The sequence below is a fragment of the Enhydra lutris genome, unplaced genomic scaffold (assembly GCF_002288905.1).
Source record: "Enhydra lutris kenyoni isolate GAN:26980312 unplaced genomic scaffold, ASM228890v2 scaffoldscaffold21, whole genome shotgun sequence".
NCBI classification, from domain to species: Eukaryota; Metazoa; Chordata; class Mammalia; order Carnivora; family Mustelidae; genus Enhydra; species Enhydra lutris.
This window is the reverse complement of record NW_019154105.1, coordinates 24726141-24751625: the sequence shown is the minus strand read 5'-3', so window position 1 is coordinate 24751625 and position 25485 is coordinate 24726141. Positions and strand designations below refer to the sequence as shown.

General features: G+C 41.7%; 1 protein-coding gene across 1 annotated transcript in view; it reads right to left on the bottom strand.

The window, feature by feature from the left end:
• Positions 1 to 300: 300 nt before the first annotated feature.
• The window catches only part of LOC111149192 (kinase insert domain receptor), a 43346-nt gene continuing 18161 nt past the window's right edge, over positions 301 to 25485 (bottom strand). The window contains exons 13-30 of the mRNA XM_022506137.1: positions 24960 to 25301; positions 22702 to 22848; positions 22220 to 22351; positions 18771 to 18877; positions 18205 to 18340; positions 17731 to 17835; positions 16287 to 16400; positions 15624 to 15712; positions 14885 to 15038; positions 12861 to 12958; positions 10517 to 10639; positions 10254 to 10365; positions 9577 to 9676; positions 9081 to 9186; positions 7869 to 8020; positions 3019 to 3118; positions 2414 to 2499; positions 301 to 653 (exon numbers count right to left, since the gene is read on the bottom strand). Coding sequence (XP_022361845.1) covers positions 431 to 653; positions 2414 to 2499; positions 3019 to 3118; positions 7869 to 8020; positions 9081 to 9186; positions 9577 to 9676; positions 10254 to 10365; positions 10517 to 10639; positions 12861 to 12958; positions 14885 to 15038; positions 15624 to 15712; positions 16287 to 16400; positions 17731 to 17835; positions 18205 to 18340; positions 18771 to 18877; positions 22220 to 22351; positions 22702 to 22848; positions 24960 to 25301 — 2426 coding nt within the window. The 3' untranslated portion in view covers positions 301 to 430. The remainder of the gene's footprint in view (positions 654 to 2413; positions 2500 to 3018; positions 3119 to 7868; positions 8021 to 9080; positions 9187 to 9576; positions 9677 to 10253; positions 10366 to 10516; positions 10640 to 12860; positions 12959 to 14884; positions 15039 to 15623; positions 15713 to 16286; positions 16401 to 17730; positions 17836 to 18204; positions 18341 to 18770; positions 18878 to 22219; positions 22352 to 22701; positions 22849 to 24959; positions 25302 to 25485) is intronic.

Below are 25485 nucleotides of genomic sequence, written 5' to 3'. Positions count from 1 at the left end.
CTCAGCCCTAAAGGTCTTTCCCATCTTCAACACCTAAAGCACTTGCACTGCTTGGTTTATCTTCTGGTTTTACAGAGAGGTGTCAACTCCCCAGGTGCTGCCGCTTCACAGAGGATGCAGCCATTCCTTGAACTTCTTTTGTTAGAACCCATGGGGAGACCCACATTAAGGGGCATCATACATGCTTTCTAAATGCATAAACAGAAGGTCAACACCGGGAGAAAACACAAACACATTCTTGAGTCACAAACATCTTCTCAGGAAATGCCTACAGGACTGGCTCCCTGCAGTCTGAGGTCCTTTTTTTTTTTTTTTTTTTTAAATGAAAATCAAATGTGGCTACTTCCTAGTGATGGAAAGAACAACACTTGAAAATCTGAGCAGCACCTCTCATGTGATTTCCAGGAGTGGGGGATGTGGGTGCCTCCTTTTAAACAGGAGGAGAGCTCAATGTGGTCCCAGAGTCAGGCTGGAGAATCTGGGCCGTACTGCTAGCTGGTGGTCCAATCTCCACCAGCTTTAACAGTTCAGCCTCCTCGCTGGAGTACACAGTGGTGTCTGTGTCATCGGAGTGATACCCAGACTGGTAGCCACTTGTTTGGTTAGAGCCTTCGGATGCCACAGACTCCTTGCTTTTGCTGGGCATCAGTCCACTGTGGAAGAAATGACAACTGAATGAGTTGGTGGAAAGAAGACAGTTCTTTCCCGTTTTACCCTAACTTTGTTCCCGACCCCGTGTGGGCTGTAATCTCCCTGGAGACACCAGCCCCTATCTCCCCCACTTGTTAATCAACGTATCAGGTTTACTCAGACAATGTCTATTTTCAGGTACTAGCATGAGCTAGTAGTTTCAGATAAGTCCTCTTATTCAGGTCCAAGTCTTTCAAGCCCGTGACGAGATGAAAGGCAGTTCTCCTGAGTGATGCAAAGGCTCCAACCAATGGAGCATTTTTATGGCGTTGAAGATTGATAGGTTTGTATACAATGATAGGAGCCAAGGGGACTCTTTGACCATGTAAAAGGAAATTGGGATGTTCTGAGAGTCGATTTCTGCTTTCCTCGCAGTGTTGATTAAGGATTACAAGGCCTATGTACAGTGTTAATAAAGTTCTTGAGCAAACTTAAACTTCAATAACTTGAAGCGTGTGTGTGTAATCAAGCCAGACTGTCAAAAACTGCTTTTTACTCGTCAAAGCCACATTCTTTGGAAGGACTGACAGCCTGGGTCACTCAGCAGCAACTAGAGAATGTTTTCAACGGCGTGGAATCGTGACAGACCATAATCATGTCAAAGCCTAAAAGTGTAGGCTGTGCTGATCTAAAAACATCAGGATTTACATTTTTCTCAAGCCATTCTGAGGTGTGGGTTTTTCCCCTTAATACACGTTTACCAAATTATTCGTGTTAAAAACTACAAAAAGGATTTCATTAACTCTATGTTCATTTATGGTTTAAAAGATATTTCAAATAACTAGAAATACAATTTTTCTTTCAATTCAACCTCAAGAAATTGAGTTTAGTATCTCAAACAATGGCATGGTACCGGGCACATAGCCACTGCTGAATAAATATATTTTAAATCAATGAATGAAACATGTCATTGGCTCTAACAAGTTCTCACCCTGGGCCTAAAGCAAATAATACAATTGCACAGTGGCTCATTTTAATTCACCTTTTCTTTATGTGAACGTCCCTCAATAACCAATGGGTGTTCCCATTTTATATAATGTTTAGGTTATAAGTACATCAAAGTCTTCAGTTCTCACCTAGAGTGAGTTCACTAGCAAATAAATGACTGCTCTTTATCTTAGCATTTTTATAGAGATTTTCATTTATGTAGTAGGTTAAAAACAGGTACATCTATTCAAAAACAACTATAAATTCCTACAGAACCACATGGGGGAAATCATATTAAAAACCAAATTTAATATTTTTTCCACGATTAAGCCAACGATAATAATAAGCCAAATAATTCAGCCAATAATGTTTAAGTATCTCAAACAAATAGATATTGGCTTATTTATGCATCACACTTCTAAAGACAGATGCACTCATTTAGGTACAGGTTTGAAAATTCTTCAGAGTCCACAAAGATTTTAATCATCTCAATTTAAGGGATTACCTCCAATGACCTTTGTTACTTAGCTGGTACTACATAAATATAAAAATTCCCTGGTATTCATAAATTCTCTATAAAAACTGACCAAATCCCCTAATTAATTTCAGATTCTTTTTCAAATGTGGCATGTAATTATTTGTTTGATTAGTTTCAGTTCTTTATTAGTTGAGTTGATGCAAATTTGCCTAACCAACAAAGACACAAAAAGGGGAAAACTGCATCTACATTGAAAGTCCTAAGTTCCTTCTAAAAATTCCTGTTGAGATTTGTCTTTTCTATTTGACTGAGCCTTACCTAAAAGATGGAGCTAATTTGGTTCTGTCTTCCAAGGTTTTCAGCTCTTCTGATGCAAGGACCATACCACTGTCCGTCTGGTTGTCCTTTTTAAGAGACAGGAGATGGCACAGTTGACTGAGTGTGCACACTGACCAACTACTTAATTAAATCAATTTCTTAACTCATTTCTTAACTCATTTCTTAACTTTATCAGACAATATGCTCCAGTGTTCCCCAGGGGGAGGTAAAGATATCATAGCCAGAAAATGGACCAGCTACAAGAAGAAACAACCGCTTCCTAGTAGTAAACTCAGGCCTGGAAGAAAAGAATTCAAGAAGCAGAAGCTGAGGAGACCTAATGCCATCCCATTTTTCACAGTGGTACTATTTACACTTGAGTGGAACTGGGCATGAGGCTAGGCTATCTAGAACCTTGGACTAGGGGCTGTCCTTATGGAAAATCCAATGGTGGGGGGTACTGATCAGTTTCATCTCCATAATGACCCCATGACACATACCTTTATAATGAGGCTCCAAGACTCTAATGCTTAGGCTAATATTTATCTAGCTAATATTTCATCCTTTGTGTTATTTTTAAGACTATTTTTAAAAGATGTACTTACATCTGGGATTACTTTTACTTCTGGTTCTTCCAACGGGATATCTTCAAATGTTTTTACACTCACGGGCCGGCTCTTTCGCTTACTGTTCTGCAGATACTGGCTGCAAAAGAACCAATATTTATATTTGGGTGGTGGTATATTTGGCTGCAGAGACCAAAAGTGATACCTAAGTTCATTATCTTTCAACCACAAGTTTAATAGCAACCTTCAAAACATCCTTTGGAAAAAGAAAAACAAAACAAAATAAAAATCTTTCTCTGCTAGCACACAGTGAAGGCTTCATTTCCTGTGAGGGCCTATTTAAAAGTATAATCTAAGTGAGGGGCCTAGATGAGCTCCTGTTCCTTTGACTCCTACTTCTGAGGGCCGGGGCTGGACTACAGACAACAACAGCAAACTAAGTGATCAACCGCCTTCTCATGGTTTCCTGATTGCCTGAGATTCCTCCACTGGGCTCTCGACATATTATAGAGCATTGAACATCTTTCTGGCTACCTCCAGAAAAGTTGTTCTAGACAATGCCCACAAAACAACCATTCAGTGAAAGATGGGCAGAGGAAACACCTACAGATCTCACCCGGGTTCTGTAAAAGACACTGAACCCACCAGGATCTGGAGACAACCTCTTCTTTCTGCATGTGATGGAGGCTTAGTGTGTGTGTGTTGGGTGGGGAGGGGGCTGCTGAGTCTCACAATCCCCTATTTTCAGCCCACAGAATGGCTGGTCTTGGGAAAAGGCAGTGGTTCAAGAGTCATGAGATGTTTCATCTATTTCAAAGTCTACTACTGACCACACAAACTTGGGAAAGACATGAATATTTCCATGCCTCTACTGCCCCGTCTTTAAAATGTGTTGGCAGTAACTTTCCCTCCCTCACTCACGGAGATATCTGAAGGATGAATGAGGTGGGTGGCAAGTGTTCCTAGAAAGAATGATGCTCTATCAGCCAAAGCCTGTTTTCCTCCTTTGAGTTCCAAAGGGTGCCAGTTTCCTTTAGGGGTTCAAAGAATAGGACTTATCAGATAACATATCACCTGTTTCCTGGGGGTGCTCCTTCCCTGCTATGTGGCTTTGGGTGAGTCTGATTCTGTAAAAAGCACCAACAGTCCAGTGGAAAGAAGGGAAGTCCTTTTTACAACAAGAGACAGGAAATTCACTCTCCACGCTTATCCCAGCATAATTCCTCCCCTTGGCAGGCTTCTGGACATGTTACATATTCCTGTGTTTTCTGTGACCAAGTGGAATGAGGACACACTAGAGCCAAACAAGGAGAATGGAAATTGAGTCTCCCTCCCCTGGACCAGGAGGCTGGTTCCTCCCCTTACAGAAAGGAGAGAATGAGGTTCACTAGTGACATCCTCATTCAGGAAATTCCACAAAAAAAGAGGACATAATATATACAGAGACAGAGAAAAGCCCACTTCTCTTGAGTCCAATCCCTGAAAGTGGCTGTTGCTAAAAACTACTGATACCACAGTTAATCATTCATTGATTCACTCACTCGGGAATCCTTTACTGACAATCTCTCACATTCCAGGCACTGTGCTAAATGGTCCTCAACTGCTGTCTCATAGCGTCTTCATAAATGGTATCTGTTAGGGGTGGGTATCAGTATCCCAGCTTCAGAAGAGGAAACCGAGGCATAGAAAGGTTAAGGAACTTGTCTTAAATCACATAAGTAGACTGTTTGAGTTATGAGTATCCATTGAAGGATTTGAAGCATGAGACTGACAAAGTCAGATGCGCCCTTTAGAAAGCTGACTCTGGTAGAGGAAGGTGAAAACAGACAGTGAGACCAATTTAGGGGCTCTTTTCCATGTCTCTAGAAGAAAGAAGGGCAGCCTGCACAGGAGAGAGGGTACCCACAGGGTTTAGGAAAGTAGATAAGATTCCAGAGATATGTGGCATATAGAATCAATGAGAGGGGGTGAGTTTGGGCCATAATACAGTTGCCTTAGAAAAAAACAGTTGAGGAAGCTAAGACTTAGGGAGGAAATGGCTAGGACTGGGATTTGAAATTGGCCTTCAGATTCTAAAGCCCATTGTCTTGTTTTGTTTTGCTACCCTACTCTACACTGACTCCCTTGGAAAAGCAACAGGAAGGAAAAACTAGAAGAGAACAATGGATATGACAGTTCAAGTCTTTACGAAGCACCTACTACGTGCACAGCACTGCTCTCTCCCACGCAGGCACTGACCGTGTGGTGGGACCAGCGCAGGGGAGAAGACAGACAGAGGTGGAGAAAGGATGGTTTCACTGCAAGCAGTCTGAGATCACAGCCAAATTCAGGAACGTCTAGCCAGGAGGCTGTCCAGACATCAATCCACAAGGAGCACTTAATCATCACCAGCAATTAACCAAAATGAAGAAAAATGGTATGTGCCAAAACCTTTCTCTGGGAGAGAAAAGAAATCTTTGATAAGCTGCTTGGAGTGGGAGGTGAGACTCCCGGGGGAAATGACGGAGCAACCACAGATGGTCCCCAAACTGCCCTCAAAGAAAGATGAGTCCAATTAATATGTGTTTTCTTGCAGAAAGCATGTGAACATGAGACCAGAGCCGATCCACAGGGGAAATTAGAGATAAAGCGAAGTCTAGACACTGGTGATCTGTCCTGTTCACCCTTCCCCCACACACCTCTCAGCCTCTTTGCTAAATAAATGTTGAACAAATATTTTTAATTAATTTGAAGGGACAGCAAGTGATGAGGTACCCACAGTGATGCCTCTATTCAGCTCCATGTATAATGTGATGGGATTGAAAACTATCAAGAGGAAGCAAATGAGAAAGAATTCTCAGCTTTTCTACCTAAACCAGAAATGGGAAAAAGAACAGAACAAGTCCACTGAGAAGTACCCCAGCCTCATCTCTGGTCTCCCCAGGGAAGCAGAACCAAAAGAGGGCCTCAAAACGAGGTGTGCCAGGTGCAGATGCCTCAATGCTGCATTTCTTTTAACCCAGATGATTAAAATGTGACTGTGGAGTCTTGTTTTTACAAAAGGAGAAAGGGTTGAAGGGGTGAAGAGGGGGCTGCCGACAAAAGATTCCAATTTCCAATTTATTTTTCAAATTATGGCTGGATAAAAGAGAAACTGGACTGGAAAGACCCATTCGAAAATCACAGACAGAAAATAGGAGCCAGGCCTGGTGTCACATTTGTCCATGCTTCTGGGGATAAATGTTAGCAGCCCTGATTTAGATCCAGCATTGCATTTGGCACTCCCATTACACAAGCATGACTTCATCGACTCTCGGCACCATATGCAAAGCATCCAAGCGAGCCAAGAGACTGCCGCTCGGGTCCTCACTCCACCTGGTCACACAAAACCCAGGGAACAGAGTTCATGATCAAATGGCTTTCTGATAAAGAAATAATTAACACACGAGAAGGCCAGTGGAGCTTGCACTAGAGGTTTTTAAACATGAGAGCGGAACTATTGGCTTTCAGTTCATTCACCTTTCTCTTGAGGGTACCGCCTTCTCGGGGCAGAAAACGGGACAAAGAGAAAGACTGGAGGACCTGGATTCATCCTAGAGATGTGATTTTCAGCAGCTTGATGAATAACTATCACCTATCGAGTGCTCTCTAAGTGCCAGGCACATAGAAGTATGTTACACCATGTAATTCTCAAAATAATCATTTCTGAACACCAGCGCCTTCACCTGGGTCACAGCGAAGAGGAGCGTCAGGTCACTAAGAGGCAGACTTAGTTGTCCAACCAGTTATATCTGACTCTAAAATCTGGATCTTTAACCACAATTGTTTATGCCCACCAGGGGGTTGCTCTGAGCCTCAGATGCAACATCTTCATCAAGAAAGATAATAGTTTCTCCCTTGCGTAACTCTACGAGTTATCATGTAGGCAAAATCTGATAACGGAAGGAAAAGTTCTTCGAAAAAATGCTGAAAACTCCCGACACAAATGTAACCAGCAACTCACGTGTTGGCTTCTACCCACTCTGGCAGTGTTCCTGCCATCCTACATGATTCCACAGAACAAACTGTCCACGGGGCCTCCTCACCCTTGACCAGGAGGCCCGGCTAGCCTAGAGCTCCGTGCCCCTCCTGCAGCCACAGCACTCTCACCAGTGCAGGCTGGACCCTGTGATCAGGGGAGCCAGTTACAGGAGGAAAACACCCAATGGGGAGGGGTGGGTGGGAAACAAAGAAGTCCCAGACTTCGTAAAAGGCAATTTTAATATCATAGTGTAGACACTATATCAACTCTTTCCTCAGACACAGGTGTTGGAAGAGAGAAAAAAGAAAGCTGCCTTCAGAACCCCTTTACAGATCAGGAGAGGACAGCAGTGCATGTGTTTTAAATAAGTCCAGCATTCCCATTATGCAAATAAAATGCTGAAAATCAGACTAGGGAGGGGCTTCTGAAGATGTGCTGTTCAGTCCAATTCGGGACACATCCCCATCGCACCCTGCATCCTAGCCAGAGAGGCATAAGTGTGTCCTCATATATGCATAAAACCCTTCCTTCCAGAATCCTTCCTAAGCCATTTAATTCACATTAATAAAAGAGTACATGGGGATAATTTAAATACAGATGTCTATATAAAATTGGTCTCTTTTTCTGGAGATTAACATACTGTGGCATTCCAGCTATTTGCAGCTGCAGGGCTTAGAATTTGAAAGGAACAGCTATGGCAGCAATGTGGACCGCAGATGGGGAGCAACTCACCTACCCGGCCCTCTTCAAGGAGCACTTCCCCTGATAGCAGTCTCAGGGCTAAGGTTAAATGTGGAGGTGAGAGGCAATCTTCCTTCCATCCCTTCCCCAAATGACCTTGAAGTGCCCCCATCCTTCCCCCCAGGGGGATGTTGATCATATACAGTACCTGATTCCTGCTGTGTTGTCATAATGGAATTTGGGGTCACACACTTCCTCTTCCTCCATACAGGAAACAGGTGAGGTAGGCAGAGAGAGTCCAGAATCCTCTTCCATGCTCAAAGTCTCTGATATTGGGAGAACAATGTAGTCTTTGCCATCCTGAAACAACAAACACAGAGTGCTATTGTTATGGCTCCTGCCCCTCAAGAACCTTTTCATGAGAAACAAAGGCCATAGGGGCTCCTTGGTGATGAGGTCTGTCGCTTTCATATCTGAGTGCAGAACTTAAAGACAACATTAACGATGGTTTGTCAAAAACAAAAGGACACTTGAAAGGGATGTGTATATATGAAAGTATGTTAAAAGAGTTAATATAAAAACAAGAGGCGTAAGGGGACCGCCAACAACTGTGGTCAGGAGGAAGACAAAGCAGGCTGTGGCCAGAGATACGGCAATAGAACACGGAGGGCTCAGACATCATTTCTTCACAAAGCCCTACCTACAGGAGCCAGGTCTTTTAAAAGGCATGTCATCCAATTTTAGCCTCTACATTTCAAGGCAATGGAAAAATCTGATGACAGTCTAGAGAAAAGCAATAAATGTGCAGGAAAATGGGTCTTCTGAGAAGGTTGCACAATTTAACATTATTTCATCAAGACAAAGAAAGAAAGGGCAATGTGATACCTTTAAACGTTTGAAAAGCTTACTGATAAAAACAGATTTGACCCATTGTCCCCCACCTGTTCAAAAGAAAAGCAGGAGGAAATTGGCTTCCATTCATGGTAGTAAGAGGCCATTGACTGGAGATTAAATAACTTCGTTATGGTAAAGATTACAATTCTAAAATCCTCCAGTGGAAGTTCTGGGAGTCTGGGATTTTACTGAGGAAAAGCCATCTATTTTGAGGGCTTCAGATATCGTGCTGCCTGTGCAGTGTAGTAAAAATTCCTCGAAATTCTGTCCATTGTTGATAGTCCGTGGATCAGCTAATTTTTATTAATTAAGTGACTAGTTGATTTTACTTTAGAAGAGCATCTGAAGACAACAAAAAGATACATCAGGAGGAATGAGTGGTTAGGATCTCATCTGTCTAAAAGGGGAGTTACAGCTTTTATAAAAAAAAGCATTATTGCTCAGATCTGCAAGAATATGGTGGCCATGAGAACGTCTAGGGAGGAGAGAAGCTCTTGGATACACTTCTTGGATGGAGGTCACAAACCTGCTGAGCATTAGCTTGTAACAGATTTCCCAAGTGTTCCACCAGCTCGGAAAACGTGGGTCTCTGATTGGGCTCCCCATGCCAGCAGTCAAGCATGGTCTGGTATCTAGAGAAGCAAAACACTAATGTCATTAACTGTCTTCTTCTTCCTCATCTGGTGCTGAGAATAAGCACTTGAATGAGTAAACATTTATGAAAACTCCACCATGAGCCCAGACACTAAATAGTAATATAACACCATATAAAACACATAACCCTATACTTGGAGCATCAAGTATGTATAGGAAATGTTATAAATTGACTTCTGATAAAAACTAACTGGCAGGTATAGATAAAGTGCTGTTGTTTCAAGTGCTTGAGATTATCAAGGAAGACTTCCAGAGAGAAGAAGGACACAGACAGGGCCATGAAAGAGGTCTGTATCATGAAAAGTCTTCTGGGCAAGGGAAGTTTTAATGCACGAAGAAAGGATAGAAAGATATTTTCAAAGTCTTACATTTCTGGTGTGGCATAATCAGGGGCCCTCATTCGAGTGCCTTCTTTCAATCGCCTACAAAATTCCTCATCGATCTTTACTCCAGGATATGGAGAAGCACCTAGAATAAAACAGGAATGGGACATTATATGATTTTATTTTTTCTTATAAAAAACCCTGATTCTTTTTTTTTAATTTATTTTTTTATTATTTTTTATAAACATATAATATATTTTTATCCCCAGGGTACAGGTCTGTGAATCGCCAGGTTTACACACTTCATAGCACTCACCATAGCACATGCCTTCCCCAATGTCCATAACCCCACCCCCCTTCTCCCTACCCCCCTACCCCCAGCAACTCTCAGTTTGTTTTGTGAGATTAAGAGTCACTTACGGTTATAAAAAATAAAAAATAAAATTAAAAAAAAAAAGAGTCACTTATGGAAAAAACCCTGATTCTTGAACATCATCCCAAATATATACATACATATATATATATATATATATATATATATATATATATACACACAAACACACACACACACACATATATATATATTTTTAACTATCCAAAGCTTCCAAGTAACCTTCACCAGATAAAGGTGGAATGCAGGAGAGGAAAAGGTGCACTGGGGCCATTGACTTGTATCATTCTCTTGGGAGTATGGATGGAGGGACAAAAAACAAGTGACTTACCTAGCGAAAATATTTCCCAAAGCAAGACACCAAAAGACCACACATCACTCTGAATTGTGTACACTCTGTCAAAAATTGTTTCTGGGGCCATCCATTTCAAAGGGAGGCGAGCCTAAGAGGGTAGAAGACAAGGAATCAGAACCCAACTTAGCACACATCTGAAGAGAAAACTTCCTTTGTTCCCAACGCAGGTCGTGAAGCTTGCAAAGACGAATTTGGATCCTGCAATTTAACAGAGCACTGGGTTCATCTTTGAAACTTACATCTCCTTTTCTGACATAATCTGGGTCTTTATAAATATCCCGGGCCAAGCCAAAGTCACAGATTTTAACCACGTTCTTCTCCGACAAGAGGATGTTGCGTGCAGCCAGGTCCCTGTGGATACACTGCAAAAAGAATCGTGTGTGCGTTAGGTCTCAGCACAGCTGATATCTTCTGCACCTGTTGTGATCTCATGCTCAAAAAAGCCCCACTTCAGAAAACCAACTGATTAACAAGCACTGGGCTAATCTCTTTCATCAACCCTTCAAGAAAGAAGTCTCACTTTTGTGGAGGCACACATCTGCTTATCGCATAAAGAGTCCCAGACTTCGGAGTTAAATAATTAAGTTATAGTATGATGATGGAGTCATAAATAGACTTCTCTTGGACACAGTTACGAAGGCGTTTCTGGTCACATCCACATATTCCTTTTGCTTGGCACCAGATACAATTAAAACCTGTTATTCTAAGGAGGCCCTAGAACGCCCTCCTACTCAGAATGAATGCTCAGAAATCAGGAACAAGGGGTTCTCCTTCATTTGGTGCCCTTTGTTGGTTTCTCAGTTCCATACGGAACTGAAACTGACCGGCTCTGATAAACCGTCCCCCGTGGGGCTCATCCTGTTTCAAAGTGTTGGATTATCGTAAAGGTCTATGAAAGAGATTTCAGCTTCTCACGGGTCAAGTTGATTCTCTGGTGCACTAAAAAAGGAAAACCAAATTCGTCCTGCTTTCTCCCCACTCTTTTCCGGTCCTCAGTGTCTCTCTTCTTGATATCCCCGTCCTCATCTAACCTCTTACTACTGAGCAGCTATAGCTTCACCTGGTAGATTTGTTGGGGAACAAGAGTCCTGGGGAATATTTGTAAATGAATGAAAGGCTCAGAGGAGAATTCCGAAGCCAGCACAGGAGTGATCACAGGAGACAGGCATAGCCGACCACCCCACACGCTTGTCTCCGGGTAGCACTTCCCTCTGAAAGAGGCATATTCAAAAGTCTTCGGCCAAGCAAGACTGAGCAAGACAGGAGATTCCAAAAACCAGAAAGTCCTCTCTACTTTTCCCCCAACCAAAGCTTCTTTTTTCAGACCAACAAACAGGTGGTTTTCAAGAAACCAGCTGGTAGATGCAAGGGAAGTTAACGGTCCCCACCCCATTCACTTCCCGGTCGAAAGATACCCTGACTCAACGCAGGCTCTGGTCTTTAAAAATAATAATAAAATAAAATCAGAATCTCCAAGAAAGGCAAAGGGCCTTTCTCTGTGGGAAAATCCCCTAAGACCACACTGCTCTCCTTTCCCCTTGGGAGAAAGGAGACAAGAGCTCTCAAACAGAAACTTTCGAGATCCTGAGGTTCTGAAAGCTATGACGAGCTTTAAGCTTCAGAAAAAGAAATGGGTTAGAGATTTCACTCTAATTTAGAAAAACAAAAACGGTAAGTCTTCCCTCCCCTCCAGGAGGGTGCAACCAATGCATTCTGTCAACTGATCATTTTTCCTGAAGCTTAATTTGAATTTTCCTTGTTTAATATAAAACCATCTGTCCTGCCCTTCCCAGAGAGGTGACTTCAACTGACCCCACTCCCACCGTGGTGTTTACAGCCTCTGGAATATTTGTTACTTGTCACGTCCTCACCACAGCCTTTGTTTGGCCTACTTTTCTAATTTTAGCTTTTATAATCGCTCTCATCTGAAGCCTGTCCTTCCTGCTTTCTAATTATACCACTAACAAATACTTTTTGATGGATGGGGATGAATGTAAAATAAATTAAAAATAGACTCTCTCACACCAAGATATCTGCAAGTCTCAGTCCCTCACCTTTCCCAGGTGGCTGCTCAGATGTCACATTCTTACAAAGCCTTCCTGGTCCGTTCTGTTTAAAATCGGTGTACACAAACACAGAAGTGCATGCACACACAAACATACCATTCCTGTATACTCTCTAACCCTAACCCTTTCCTGCTTATTTTTCCCCCTAGGGCTTATTCCCGTCCTACCTACTATGTAGTTGACTTGTTTATATTGTCCACTGCCTGGTCCGCCCAGTAGGATGTAAACTCCATGATGGTGGAGAGCTTTGCCTGTCCGTTCACATAGTATCCTTAGCACTGCCTGCATTTAATAGATGGTCATTAAATATTTACCACATGAATTAATTAATTTCATGAAATCCTTACACCTCCTTAAATTAGCAGGAATGGGGCCTTTCCAACAGAACTCTTCAAGTAGTCCCAGCAGTAGGGAACAAATTACAGTTCCAAACAAACACTGGTGGCTGGTACTGGACATCTTACTTCCAGATCTGTGATCCGAAGAGATACTTAGGGTCCCCTCTGAGCTGTCTTACCTTCCGTGATGCCAAAAACTCCATGCCCTTAGCCACTTGGAAGCTGTAACAGATGAGATGCTCCAAGGTCAGGAAGTTCTTGTACAGATCCTCCGAAACTGTCAGAAGATGCAGGAGGACAGAGATCAGTGTTGCCCCCAGAAACTATTCGTTTCTAAGTTTGTTAGAGTAAGCTTCATTTTAACACTTGGGAGTTAAACTTCTGGAAATAAAAGCGGAGAGAAAAATGCCTGTATCTTCTGTAAATTTGCTGAATCCTCGTATTATTAGCTTTCATCATACCCCTTAGCCAAAAAATGTTGGTTTTTCCATCTTGGTCCAATTGGACCAGCAAATCCAGGAGGCAGAAGGGAGGTGCATTTGGCAGAGATGGCAGAGAGCAAAAGAGGACTTTTTTAAGTTTGCTGTTTTAAACTGTTTTTTTTTTTTTTTTCATGTACCCAGAGGGATAAACAATAGTTTCATATCAAGAACTCTATAAATAAAACGACAATATTCAGGGTCATTGAATCTTTTCTCTCCAGACTTTGTCCTGGGACAAAGGCCAAAGGTCAAATTATAATCTACAACAGACAACTAAAAATATCAGAAATATATTCACTTCTCTCACTTTCAAGCTGAGAAAGTGCTGTAAACACATTAAAACAGGCCTGCAAGGATGCTCTTTTCCCTTCAAGAATATGAATGAGAGGTGACAGGAACATGAGAGAAAGATGGTTTTACATAAATTGGTGGTATTTATTTCCATGCAACTGGTACAAATAAACACTAGGACATTAATGGGTGTTTCAACATGATCACTTAACTCTGGTCAGATAAGATAAGACATGGCTTCTCTCCTAGAGACAAATACCAGAGTAAATGAAAACTCACTTGTAATAATAACCTCGTAAGTATTAAAAAGACTGAGAACCTTTTTCTCAATGATTTTTTTAAGCTTAGGGTTAGACGGCTCTCGGTGAACAATTAGTGAAACCCTTTCATTTTCCAAATGAAGAAATGGAGGACAAATTCCAGGCCACACCCTTTCTTCTCCAACTGAGTACCCCAATCCTTTGGGTTTCCAGCCCACTGGCCACCATTTTGTGAGAGAGAAGGACGAGACAGAGAGGGCCCCACTTGGCATGGGCCCAGTTACATGAGGTCTAGATGGCTTCTCCATACTCTTCTAGACTGAGTCCCAACATCATACACCCTGCTTGGCTTCTAAGAGAAAGAAGCCAGATTTAAGTTCTATCTGTAGCCTCATGTCTAGGGAAAAGGAAACAGGTTTCTTTCACTATTTCATGACTGGGTTCTGCTGAGATCATGCCTCAAGAGGAGCCAGATATCAGAAAGCCCCATCTCTATATCCATGGGGCTGTCTCTGCTCCTTCTAAGGGAAGCAGATCGACAGTATATCCAGGAGCTGGAAGAAATCCTGGAAATTAGACTGCGAACACAGCTCTACTCAGAGAGAACACTAAAATATCACTGGAAGCATAACTGGATATAGAAAAATATGCTTACCAGGACTCCTCTAAGGAAGTACGGTTGCAAGAAAGACTCAATAAGCTCCTTGGAATGGGGTAGAAACAGCAGGTAACCCCTACACTGCCTTGAAGAGTTTAGGTGACTTAGGCAGAGTGGGGCTGAACTGCTCAGGGCAATGTGGAGGCGAATCTACCATCAGAGAGCCTCCTTTGTCCTTAAGGAACAAAGCACTGAGGCTCGCCTGCTACTAGATGCTGAACCAATAGTCTCAAAGCATTAGTTTGGTTGTTGCTGACTGTTGAGCCCGCCTGGGGTACCGGGATTTCTCAGGCTTGCCCCGTACTTTGCCTAACAATCTAGATAGCTGCTTAGTTAGGGCTTCCACAACTCACTTTTGGGAAAACTGAATGGAAGCAGTCTAGAAATGTAGGTCTCTTCCCAATATTAGGGAGTACTGAACTTTTCCCAGGACAGAATTCCTCATAATACTCTACCACCTTCTCTTTCCTGCAAGAGTACACGTTAAGTGTGGAGAAAGCAATGGCAGATACCTTCCTCTTCCTCCACATCACTGAGGGATTTCTCCTCCACAAATCCAGAGCTGGCTGAGCTCTGACTACTGGTGATACTGTCCAAGCGGCGTTTGGGATCCATAGTGATTTCCCCAACATATTCTTTCCCTTGACGGAATCGTGCCCCTTTGGTCTATAAAGAAGCAAATGGACACACTCCTTGAATACAAAAGAGATCTCTAGAAAACAATTATAGCTATTAAAAGCAGATAAGAAGGACATCAGTTTCAGGAATATGGAATCTTTGGGCTAGAATCTGGGGAAAGAGTTCTACATAATAGATTTTCTTCCATAAAGCCTAGTTTCTTCTTTAGATTAAAGAGATAAACATCTTGTTTCAGGTCTATTCCAGACATGCTTCTGGCATTAGGACATTAGGGTGCTCTTTACCAAGGGACTGACACTCCAGGGGACCAAATCCTGCTAGGAAAGAGAGAAAATAATCCAGAGACATCCTTCCCTTTCCTTAATCGTGCCCACCCTCTCCCCTCCTTAGGCACCATCTCTAATGGATCAGTAGATTAGAGTCACAAAAACAAAAACAAAACAAAAAACCAACCAAACCATGAGAAGATATGTGCCCCAGCAGGTAAAAGAGGAAATTAAAACAACCAAAAGAAGACTCCTCACAAGTTCTTCACAGCATTTTAACAGAGAAAGATTAACCTGTATTTTCCTCCATTTTACAATGTGGTCAGAGCTGAGTTCAACGACATACCTTGTAGGGGACAAATTCATTTCTCTTGTTCCTTAAGTAAGTTGACAGATTTCCAAACTTGCAAAATTCCACTATCACCATGAGTGGCCCTGCAGACAGCACAGCATGTCAAGAAAGGAAAATGTTTCCATTCATGTATCTCATCAAGTGTTTAACACATGGATGAACCAGAAAAATCATAGAAGGACACTACAAACGGTCACCAGGACAGGATCATCAAAATCAGCTGGTCACAATGCCCTTATAATGTAGCTTTTCTTTTACTAACTGGCAATCCCGCAGCAAGATGAACCAAAATTTCAGAAGAAAATCCAACCACTTGCTTTTCAACACAATCACTTAAGATGATTTCGTTTTAGAGGGAACTACTCTTAAGGTTTTTGCTTTCAAGTTTTTTGAGAAGCTTACTTTTCTCATCTGAACCTCTTACATAAGGAGCAAACTGCGGTATACCGAGATGGCATTTTTTAATTCACAGGAAGTTCTAGAATAATTTGTAGTGCCCATTAAACCTCCATGAAATATATTTATATCTAGGAATCTGGCAAAGTATCCTAAGCTAAGGAAATCAAGGCCATGGGAGCTGAGTGGTTTCCTTGAAACACCAGCAGAAAATTATATGCCAAAATCATTAGGCAACCAGAACCATCCACAGATACTCACCTCCTGGCTTGGTACAGGCTCCTAGAAGATTGACCACATTGAGATGATGGCCAATATGAATGAGGATCTTGAGTTCAGACATGAGCGCTCGGTGTTCACTGTGTGTTGCTCCTTCTACAAATATACGGCAAAGAGTGAAATCATAAATGTGGGTATTAGCTTAGGAGGATCAGTGCCCCACTGCAGGCATGTGTGCAACTTACCCTCTAGGGATAATAAACTGTAACCAAATTTACAGACTAGGTACATTGAAAGTCAAGTATAAATTATATTTCCATGTCTAAATCCAATCCTTACTTTAAGTGCACCCAGAATGTTTGATATTTAAAGGAATCCATTGTGAAGTCTTTTGCAAAGTGGGGACTACATCTGCAAAGGGAATCATGCCCAGATTTTCCTCTCTTAGAAAATTGGATTTTCATATATCAGGTTGACTATGCTTCTTAGGGCCTGATTATTTCAGTCCTTCCTGGTAAGGAAGCAACACCATGTATTAAATACCCTTATGTGTTAGGGGCTATGCTGAAGTTCCCGCCAATCAGTGCCAAGCAGGAAACTTAACAGGGGCCAGCTGGCAAGGCCAGTTGGCACAAGAGCCTGATGAGGCTAGAACTGCAAGTATGATCCTGCACAGACCGGTACACTTCCCTCTAATTCATACACACGGTCCACACCTCAGACCCTGATGAGCCACCTCAAAACTGCACACCCCCGCCACAAGGGAGAATAGGCAAAAGGAGAGAGATGACTTTGAAGTGCACACGACCTACTGGCCAAGGGTCTGTGGCACTGCCCTCATCATGAAAGCACATCACACCTGGAGCCAACAGCTATAGATGCATCACCTCCCCAGATGAAAATGACAAGATCAGAATTCCATTACTATTAGGGTTAACCATTGTTCATAAAGCTTTTAAGTTCTTAACATGTCACCTGTGGTCCTTTTTTTTCCTAGTGCAACCATTATCTTTATAGGAGAAAATCTTTCACATATTCCAATTCTAGGAAACAGGATGTTTTTGCGCTCTACTATTTTTACTTATTAAATTTCTTTCCATGTCTCTACATGGTCTATAATCATCTCACTAATGCATCATAATAAATTAAGAAACAATCTTTACATAACCAAGGTATTATTTTCCTATAGTCAGGACACTAAGTACAGTTATATAAGCTATGCCCTGCACAAGGGCTCTCAGGCAAGTTGGGAAAGTGGGTGAAGCTGCAGCCCATCCTCAACCTTGCCTGCCAGGCCATGCACCTTGCCAGGAGGCTATAAAAGAGGAACTTTTCCCCAATCTGTACAAAGGTATCACCTAAGCCAGCTGCACGCTTGGCTAGTGGGCTCACCTAACCACAAAGGTGCTGACACAAGGCTTTCATCATGTTTACAGACCAGACGAAACACAGGGAGGGATATATCATCATTTAATTTTGCCTTTACCTTTTAACATTTTGACGGCCACTGTCTTGCAAGTTGCTGTCTTGTCGATTCCAAAGGCATCTGCTTCAATCACTTGGCCAAAGGCACCACGGCCAAGAGGTTTACCTACAGTCAACGATAACAGGAAACAAAACAGACTTGGACTATGACAGGACCAAAGCGGCATGCAGAGATTCCGACTAGATTGGGTCATCACACATCCCGGTTTAACTTGGAAGAATCCAGCTCAACTCCCTTATAGTGGCTTCATTATTTAATACCTCCCCCTCTGCTCTCCAAATGTCCTGCTTTGGATAATTGTACAGGGACCCTACTTCTAAGTGACTAAAAGGATGATGACTCAAATTCAAAAGACAGAATGAATATTCTGAACCTGGATCCAACATGTGAAGAGACTAGATTTGTCATCATCCTAAAGGAGGAAGAGAAGTCCTGGTATACCCAACATCAAATTAGTACCACTTGAAAACACACCTAGTTTCAGCCGGTCTCTGGGGAACTCCCACTTGCTGGCATCATAAGGCAGGCGTTCACAGTGCTCATCCAAGGGGAGTTCATCTGGATCCATGACGATGGACAAGTAGCCTGTCTTCAGTTCCCCTCCATTGGCCTGGAAAGCATTATTCCTTCCAGTCACATACGCTCTGTTGTCTGGCTGTTGTTTTTGTGTGCTTATTATTGTTGTTTATAGAAGCCCCATTCCTGATGTCTCATTCTCAAATAAAACTCATGAAGTTTGAGAGTAAGTCCTATTATAATCCTGTATCCAGTGTCCCCTCAACCCCAAATGAGCTCAGAATGAAGTACTTAAATCTTAATTACACTAGACAGTCCAAGCCCTTGTCTCCTCTAGTGGCTTCTATCAATTAAAGCCCAGTGGTCCAGCCAAAAGAAAGTGGGAAAGAATGTTATTGTATTGAAATAAAATTGTGCCCATTGAGCCAATAACAATGGGAAGAAACAACTCAAAGAGCCCCAGTCAGCTTTCATTAATCATGAAAACCAACGTACATGGGATGGAAGGGAAATTATTTTGTTACCCGCTTAACGGTCCGTAGAACGATGACAAGTAATAACCAGAAGAACATGGCAATCACTGCTGTGCCTACTAGAATAATGACTTCCAAGTTTGTCTTCTCCTGGGCACCTGGAAAGATGAAATTGAATGAGCATCAACAGTTGAAAACTCATACCTTTTGATATAAGATGACAAAGTTCTACACTAAAGCAAGATCTCAAGTTTACCAACTTGGAAAAAAATCCTAGACAATAATAGTCACAAGCCTCTAAGTTGGAGGGAGTCTATAACATTCTTAATGGATAATTAAAGTTTGCAAAGCACTGCCCATGAAAACTTCCAACGATAAAATTCCAAAGTTTAGGATAGAAATTATATAACAAATAACATGGAGGACATGGGGAGATGGAGAGGAGAAGGGAACTGAGGGAAACTGGAAGGGGAGGTGAACCATGAGAGACTATGGACTCTGAAAAACAACCTGAGGGTTTTGAAGGTGCAGGGGGTGGGAGGTTGGGGGTACCAGGTGGTGGGTATTGGGGAGGGCACATATTGCATGGAGTACTGGGTGTGGTGCAAAAACAATGAATACTGTTATGCTGAAAAGAAATTTTAAAAAAATAATAATAATAAAAGAAATTAAGGACATCAAGGATTGAAATGTTTATGTCTTACAAGAAAAATATATGAAGTGTTTGGAGGAAGAGGAGACTTTAATGGAAAGAAAACAGATCACATTCTACAGGGAAGAAAAGAAGTATGTTTTAATTCAGAGTAAGTTCTAGAATAATTTCTAGTGACCTCTTTCTGGGGAAAATTAAACTCTGGTTTACACAGATAGTCTGTTTTCATCTGTATAGAGTTTGAGAAAGGATAATATGAGAAGACAAGTGGCCAGTAAGTGATTGGTTGCCATGCAACCCCTAGGTGCTCATCACTTTAAATACACCATCCCACTTAATCTTCTCAACAACAATCAGCTTTCAGATGGAGAAACAAGCTCAGGGAGGTTAAGCTCCTTCATTAAGGGCACACAGCAAGTTGGGGGAATGGTCAAGAGTTAAACAAAGTCTGTCCAACACCAGTTAGCCATCACACTACCCTGCGCTTGTGTGGCAGGAGCCTGAGTTAGGAAAAGAGAGAAAGCTGAGAAGAGAGCATCCCTCATAGCCTGGGGATAAAATGAGTTTAAACCACCCATGAAAGGTAAGGCAGAGGTCGGCAAGGAAAGCTGCAGATGCTCAGGGCTCCAGAGGACAGCTCTGAGTGGAAGAAATTAAATGCCAGAGGAGGCTTTCAACTAGGAGTGATTAGCAAAGAGATGATAAGGAAGCAATTATCACCTAGGGCCTCCCATTGGATGAGTGCAGTGTGAATCAAATAAGCTGTTCAAGTGGCCCAAGGCAGCCTCAAAAAGGCAGAAGGACAAGGAATGAACTAGTTAGCCAAGTAAGAGCTAACAGTGAGAACCAAGGACCAAGCATGGCTCGTAAGTCGATTCTGTTTCCCCGGTGGTCCTACCGAAATAATTTTCTTTTTATACACAGAGGTCTAAAAGTCCATTATACATATAAAAAGTTCAAAGATTCAATTGTCTATATAAGTTAGTGTGTTAATATTCCCATGTTAACATTTGGGAACTTAACAGAAGAATTAAACATCTATCTCTCTCCTTCTTAGTATTCCGTTTTGGGTACAAAGTAAATATAAGCTCTGTGGGTAGCCCACTGCAAACAGCCAACAGAGGTGAGGCAGAGCATGGGAGAGAGCTAGAAGTCCCCACTGGGATCTGCCCTCAACATGAAGCCCCTTGGGAAGTGACAAAAGCACCATGACACTTGAAATTCTTATTTATTTCACGCACTTGAAATCTTTTTTCCAAGTGCAGTTCATGAAATGGTAATAAGCCTACAAATTGGAAAACAAGTCATCAAGATGTAACAGATTTGACAGATGAAGGGAACTAAAATCTAGACTTTGAGAGACAAGTTAGGATGAGTTCATAAAAATTCATCAGTTATTCCTTCTGTTACCGTCCTTCTTTCTTCCCCTTGCATACCATTCCTTTCACCCACATAATAGAGTTTCATTGCTCCCCTGATAGATTATTTTTTAAAATAGGAATACATTTCTGAAGAGAAAATATCCTGTCACAAGTTACCTTCCCATCTGAGAAAATGCCAGATTTCACCTCCCTCCTCCATACAGGAGTTTCCTTTCACATTTAGACACACTAAAATTCCATGTCACAGAAGCAAGGGTCTATGGTTCACAAATAAATTTTAATTGTCTGTAGTCCAAGGAAAACTGTGAACCCTTGTGATTATCTGGATAGCATTGATTTTGATGGTTGAGCAGTAATTCCAATGTTTTTCCAAGTAAATACAGGGGTATCACTTCCACAACAAGTTAACCGAGCCATTCAATGAAGAAAAAAATAAAGGCAAGGTGGGTATTCCACCTGTCAGGCTAAGAATTTTCCAAAGCGAGAACTGCAAGGATAAGAAATGTGATCCAAGCAGAATTAAAATGGCATTGGTTATGGTTTCTGGTTAAAATAATATGTACTAATTAAAACCACATTGAGATATCACCTTACACCAGTTAGAATGGCCAAGATTAGCAAGACAGGAAACAACATGTGTTGGAGGGGATGTGGAGAAAGGGGAACCCTCTTACACTGTTGGTGGGAATGCAAGTTGGTGCAGCCTCTTTGGAGAACAGTGTGGAGATTCCTCAAGAAATTAAAAATAGAACTTCCCTATGACCCTGCAATTGCACTACTGGGTATTTACCCCAAAGATACAGATAGAGTGAAAAGAAGGGCCATCTGTACCCCAATGTTTATAGCAGCAATGGCCACGGTTGCCAAACTGTGGAAAGAACCAAGATGCCCTTCAACGGACGAATGGATAAGGAAGATGTGGTCCATATACACTATGGAGTATTATGCTTCCATCAGAAAGGATGAATACCCAACTTTTGTAGCAACATGGAGGGGACTGGAAGAGATTATGCTGAGTGAAATAAGTCAAGCAGAGAGAGTCAATTATCATATGGTTTCACTTATTTGTCGAACATAACAAAGAGCATGGAGGACATAGGGAGTTAGGAGAAGGGAGTTGGGGGAAATTGGAAGGGGAGGTGAACCATGAGAGACTATGGACTCTGAAAAACAATCTGAAGGGTTTGAAGAGGTGGGGGGGTGGGAGGTTGGGGGAACCAGGTGGTGGGTATTAGAGAGGGCACGGATTGCATGGAGCACTGGGTGTGGTACAAAAACAATGAATACTGTTATGCTGAAAATAAATTAAAAAAATGATTAAAAAAATGAAAAAAAATAATATGTACTTAGAGTAGAACATATACAAACTACAAAGATTATAAAAAATCACCCAAAGTGAGTGAGTATATATACAATACAAGCTAAGTTTTTAAAACCACCTAACGTGTCCATGCAACTCCACTGACCTTCTACTATGAAAAATGCCTCCACTTTTGCACACCCAAGAACATTGCATGCCTGGCAGGTATAGAGGCCTTCGTCCTCCTTCCTCACCCTGCGGATGGTTAGGTTCCGGTTCCCATCCTTCAGTACAATACCTAAGAGATAAGAAAAATAATTGTTTCTATTTGTGATGTGATCTGGTGGAGTTTTTCAGGAAAAAAAAAAATCTAAAAATATAAATGGTGTCCTTTCCTTGGACTAGTGTCTAATTCCAAAGAGTGGTACAGGATACATTGCTGACTCATCACCCCCAGCTTCCCTGAGAATTCAACAAGGCTCTAAATACTTTAATTCGGAGTCTAGAAAATGAGCCAGATCATGGACACTAATTTGCTTTTTTTTTTTTTTTTTAACTATCTAAAACAAATCAAGACATAATGTGGGGTTTAGGGCATGTCTCCAGGAAAATTCTGCAACCAGTGAGAGAGAGACATATTTTATTCACCTGAGTCTTCTACAAGTGTCTCATTATCTTTAAACCATGTAACTTGTGGAGGGGGATTCCCAGACGTGGTGCATGAAACTTCAATGGTTTCACCAATGCTTGTAGTCTGATTCTCCAGGAATCCAGTGATCATGGGTGCCACACGTTCTATGCACACACACACAAAAATCACACATTTAGTTATAACTTTTGAAATGGTTTTAGCATCGGTAAACTAATAAACAGTGTAAACTTCATAAGCAGTAGGCTGTTGATTTACTAAACTGCAAATACACAGAAGTTGATGATAGTACCGTTGGTCACTGAGTAAAGTTAAATGGAATAAGTCAGGATGGTTGAGATAGATCACTACATCTCTTTGAACATTCCTATTAGTGATTCTAACTGGTTGTCACATCACGAAATAAAGGTTGTCACTTTTATGTTTTTTTTCCTCTAATTAGACTCAGCTTCCCCAAAGAGAAACTTTCCCTCCCATGAAAGTTCTAGCCAGTGACACCCATGAATTCCACCATGTTTCTCTTGGAAAGTGTGAAACTTCAGTGTAATTCAACAAAGAATGCCTTATATTTATTTGGCACTTTTTACAAAACTCACTTATACTATTTCTGTTGCTCTCTATCAATCTTAGAATGGACAATAATATTAATCTTATTTCACAGATGAAAAAAAAACTGCAATTCAGGAGGTAAGCAAATTGCCCAAGTCCCTGTAACTAAGTAAGTGTTTGAACTAATAATAGAATCTGGCAAACCTAAAGGACTAGTCCAGTGCCATTTCCACTAAAACACAAATGAGAAAGACAACCATCCCTAAAGAAAGTCAAAGGTTTCAAGAAAATTAAGCCCATGGGTATTTCTTTCAATGTACAGCAAAACTTGAGATTTGCCCTTCCATCAAAGGTTTGTAGAAATATCTTGTCCAAAGCAATCAAAAGGAATCTTGCTGAAAGGATCCACTTTAATATTTAACAAAATGAGATTACCTCAGTGGTGAACTACATTGGGGTTTAAGCAAATGTCCTGGGCTCTAGTCTATTCTAAGAATAATTTTAGGAAAATAACTTGGGAGTTGTTAGAGAAGCAAACCAGTTCAATGTGAGCACAAATTTCCCAGGCATGTCCTCCTTCACGTCTCTTTCTGAATTCTTCTATTACTTTGAAACCAGACTGGTCACCAAGGTGAACAGAAAACACATGGTCATATATGTGATATGATAAGAAGGGCCCTGGGAATGACTTCACCCAAAAATTTTCCTTCTTTTAACATCTAAGTCTTAACACTAGCAAACACTATCCTAGAGTCTGTCTGAAGATGCCTCTTAAAATATGCCAAGCCCTCTGAGGAAGATATTATTCCTCTAAAACCTTGGTATAGATTCATTCACCTGGGCTGTTTGTTACCCTTCTTAAGAGTAAAATCAGACAACACATGTCTCCCAGAAATTGGGAAGGCACACTAAAGAGAGGAGAAAATGGAGAAAGTGGACACAAAGAGATCTTCCTAAATTTGTCCAATTTCCCAGGGACAGAGGCATGATTACATAGCTTTTGTGCAAGACACAGGTTAGATGAGGTGTGGAGAGTGGCTCCCTGGGGAATTTACAAAGCTATCTGCTCATTAAAATGATCATCCCATAGATCTCTATGCTGGACTACATAGGATGACCCAGAGGGACAGGCAGTGAATGTAACAGCACTCCCATGGGCTCCTAAACAACCCCAGAATCATATTCTTCATGTGGCAGACACCTTACTGAGCACCTAGTATGTGCCACTATGTTCTGTGATGCGAGCTACAGCAAGGAGTAAGACAGAAAACAATTCCTGTCCTCATGGACACAGAGACCTCAGTGTGCCATGACTGCCCAGTGGTTGCCTACGTTCTCATCTCGTCTACCTACTCACCACTGTGAACTTCTGAAAACTTCTTAGCTCACAGTAGGCATTCCATGGATATGTGTCTACTGAAATATACGAATGTCCAGAGTGAAGCAGGAATTTTCCCAGTTTAAGCTAATCCCTTGTAGACAGTAGGGAAATCCTATCATCAGAGCTGGAAAGAAACACATTATTTTCTCTCTTTAATACATCATTTCACCACTATTCACCTCTTTCTGCCTCAAGAACCCTCAGTGAATAGGTAACTGTGCACCAGTCTACTTCATAAGCTCCTATAGGACAGTAATCTTATAGTCCCTAGAAGCACTACATTGAAGGCATTCAAATGTCTTTGATGACCCCGAATTGCCTCCCTACCTAATACCGTGAGCTGTCGGACCACGCAATGTCTTTTCTTGGTCTTCCTGTCCTGGGCAAAGCACACATAGTCTCCTTGGTCCTGCAAGGATGCATTCTGGAGCTCCATGATCAAAATGTCACTTGTGCCATTAGAGATCTTGGAGGCATTCATTTTCCAAAGAGCATCCAAGTTCTTGCAAACAGGTGTGGGCAACTCTCCCACATGGCTTGGCAGAGCCTGTGAGCTAATCTTGTACCACGTGAGGTCCTCAAACATAGTTCTGTCTGCAGAGCACCACAAAGACACACTCTCCTGCTCAGTTGGCTGGGCATGAGGTTGCAAAGTGACTTTAGGGCCCCCTGAAATATAAAACCCATGGTTAGAAAATGATGATTTAATTTGGGCAGTGCACGATTCTCTCCTTGTTGTCTTCAGGCTGCTATAAAGCGTCAAGAAAAGTGAAGCTCTAGCAATCCCAGGCAATGTAATACAAGGAAACAATCAAACTAGAAAATTCTGGCCCCAAAATGTATTATTTTACCA